Genomic DNA, 1,387 nt, shown 5'->3' with positions numbered 1-1,387 from the left:
TTGGACCACTACCCCGCCGACCATGTTTTGAAATTCAATAAAGACCTCTACGACCTTAAACAGGCTGACCGTTTATGGAATCAGGACCTAGCTTCCAAACTCCGTGCAGCAGATTTCATTCAATCCGAAGCTCACCTTCTCTCCGACAGGAGGATAAACCTGGTTTTCCCTGTTCATGAGAACCCTACACAAGGATTTTTATCATACACCACGTTACAACATGAACATGGCCATACTGAATATTCCAGTACAGTAGGACCTTACCCTTTTTTAAATTAAACAGTCTTTGTGAAAGTACAGAATTAGTCCCTATAACTGATGCCTGACGACTGTATGTACTGTAGAAATAGTAAGAAGGACCTATTTCTAACATCCGGGTCCCCCAAATCAAAACTGGACTTTTTTTTAAAGAGGTATTTAGACACTTTTTTTTTAAATTAATAAATAAATAAGAAGACTCTAAAAGCTGGACACAAAAGTCAAAAGAGGCAATTTTTTTTTTGTGGGGAAAAAAGCGTCTAGAGAGGAGAGAATGAACACACGCGTTCACAATTTGACACGACGTGACCACGGCGACATGTTTGTTTTTTAGTAAATATCATGAGAGTTTATTTCCAGAGAGAAAGAGTGTGCGATACATATAATGGTGATAATGACCTATATTTTGAGCTAAAAGTGATGTAAAACATCCATGTTATCACTTCTTTTTAAAAGGCTTTCGAGAGAATAACATTAGATATTAACGGACAAAAGGCTTATTAGAACAGAAAAATGACGAAAAGAATTAGCGCCACTGCAATCGACATGGAGACCAAAAAGTCTAAGCACACGTCCGACAACTGGTCTGTGCATTCATACAAGGACAAGGTGGCCAAGCAGCAGCCAGAATACCCCGACCAGCAGAAATTGGAAAACGTTTTAAAGGAACTGGAATGCCTGCCTCCTCTTGTGCATACTGGTGAGGTGCGTAACAGATTTTGTACTAGTTGGGTTGGGTGTCGGCTCACCAACACGCAACCATTTTTGGACGCTTGTCGCAACAATAGACAAAAAGGAAATACTGTGCTCACTAACCGGCGTATATACATACGGATGTTTTCAGTCAGCAAAGTTGCAGAAAAAAGCGAAGTGCACACATATATGTCTCTAATGTATACGAAACATATGCACATATCTGCTGAAATACATATGTGCTTACAAACGTATAGACTAGTGTTAGAATATACAAACGTGTGTGCATATTTTTGCACTGCATACTCGTGCGTGTCAGTTTTGTATTGGGAGGTATTCGTATATATATATATATATATATATATGCACACACACAACACACACACAATACACACACACAACACAGTACACACAACAACTAACACACACACACACA

General features: G+C 39.1%; 1 protein-coding gene across 1 annotated transcript in view; it reads left to right on the top strand.

Moving 5' to 3' along the window:
* The first annotated feature begins 513 nt into the window (after window positions 1–513).
* Window positions 514–1,387, top strand: part of SARC_10705 (3-deoxy-7-phosphoheptulonate synthase) — an 8,752-nt gene continuing 7,878 nt past the window's right edge. The window contains exon 1 of the mRNA XM_014295244.1: window positions 514–963. Within this exon, the coding sequence (XP_014150719.1) occupies window positions 772–963 (192 nt within the window). The 5' untranslated portion in view covers window positions 514–771. The remainder of the gene's footprint in view (window positions 964–1,387) is intronic.

Source organism: Sphaeroforma arctica (assembly GCF_001186125.1).
Source record: "Sphaeroforma arctica JP610 unplaced genomic scaffold supercont1.1356, whole genome shotgun sequence".
Taxonomy (NCBI): Eukaryota; class Ichthyosporea; order Ichthyophonida; genus Sphaeroforma; species Sphaeroforma arctica.
This window is presented reverse-complemented; position numbering and strand designations above follow the sequence as displayed.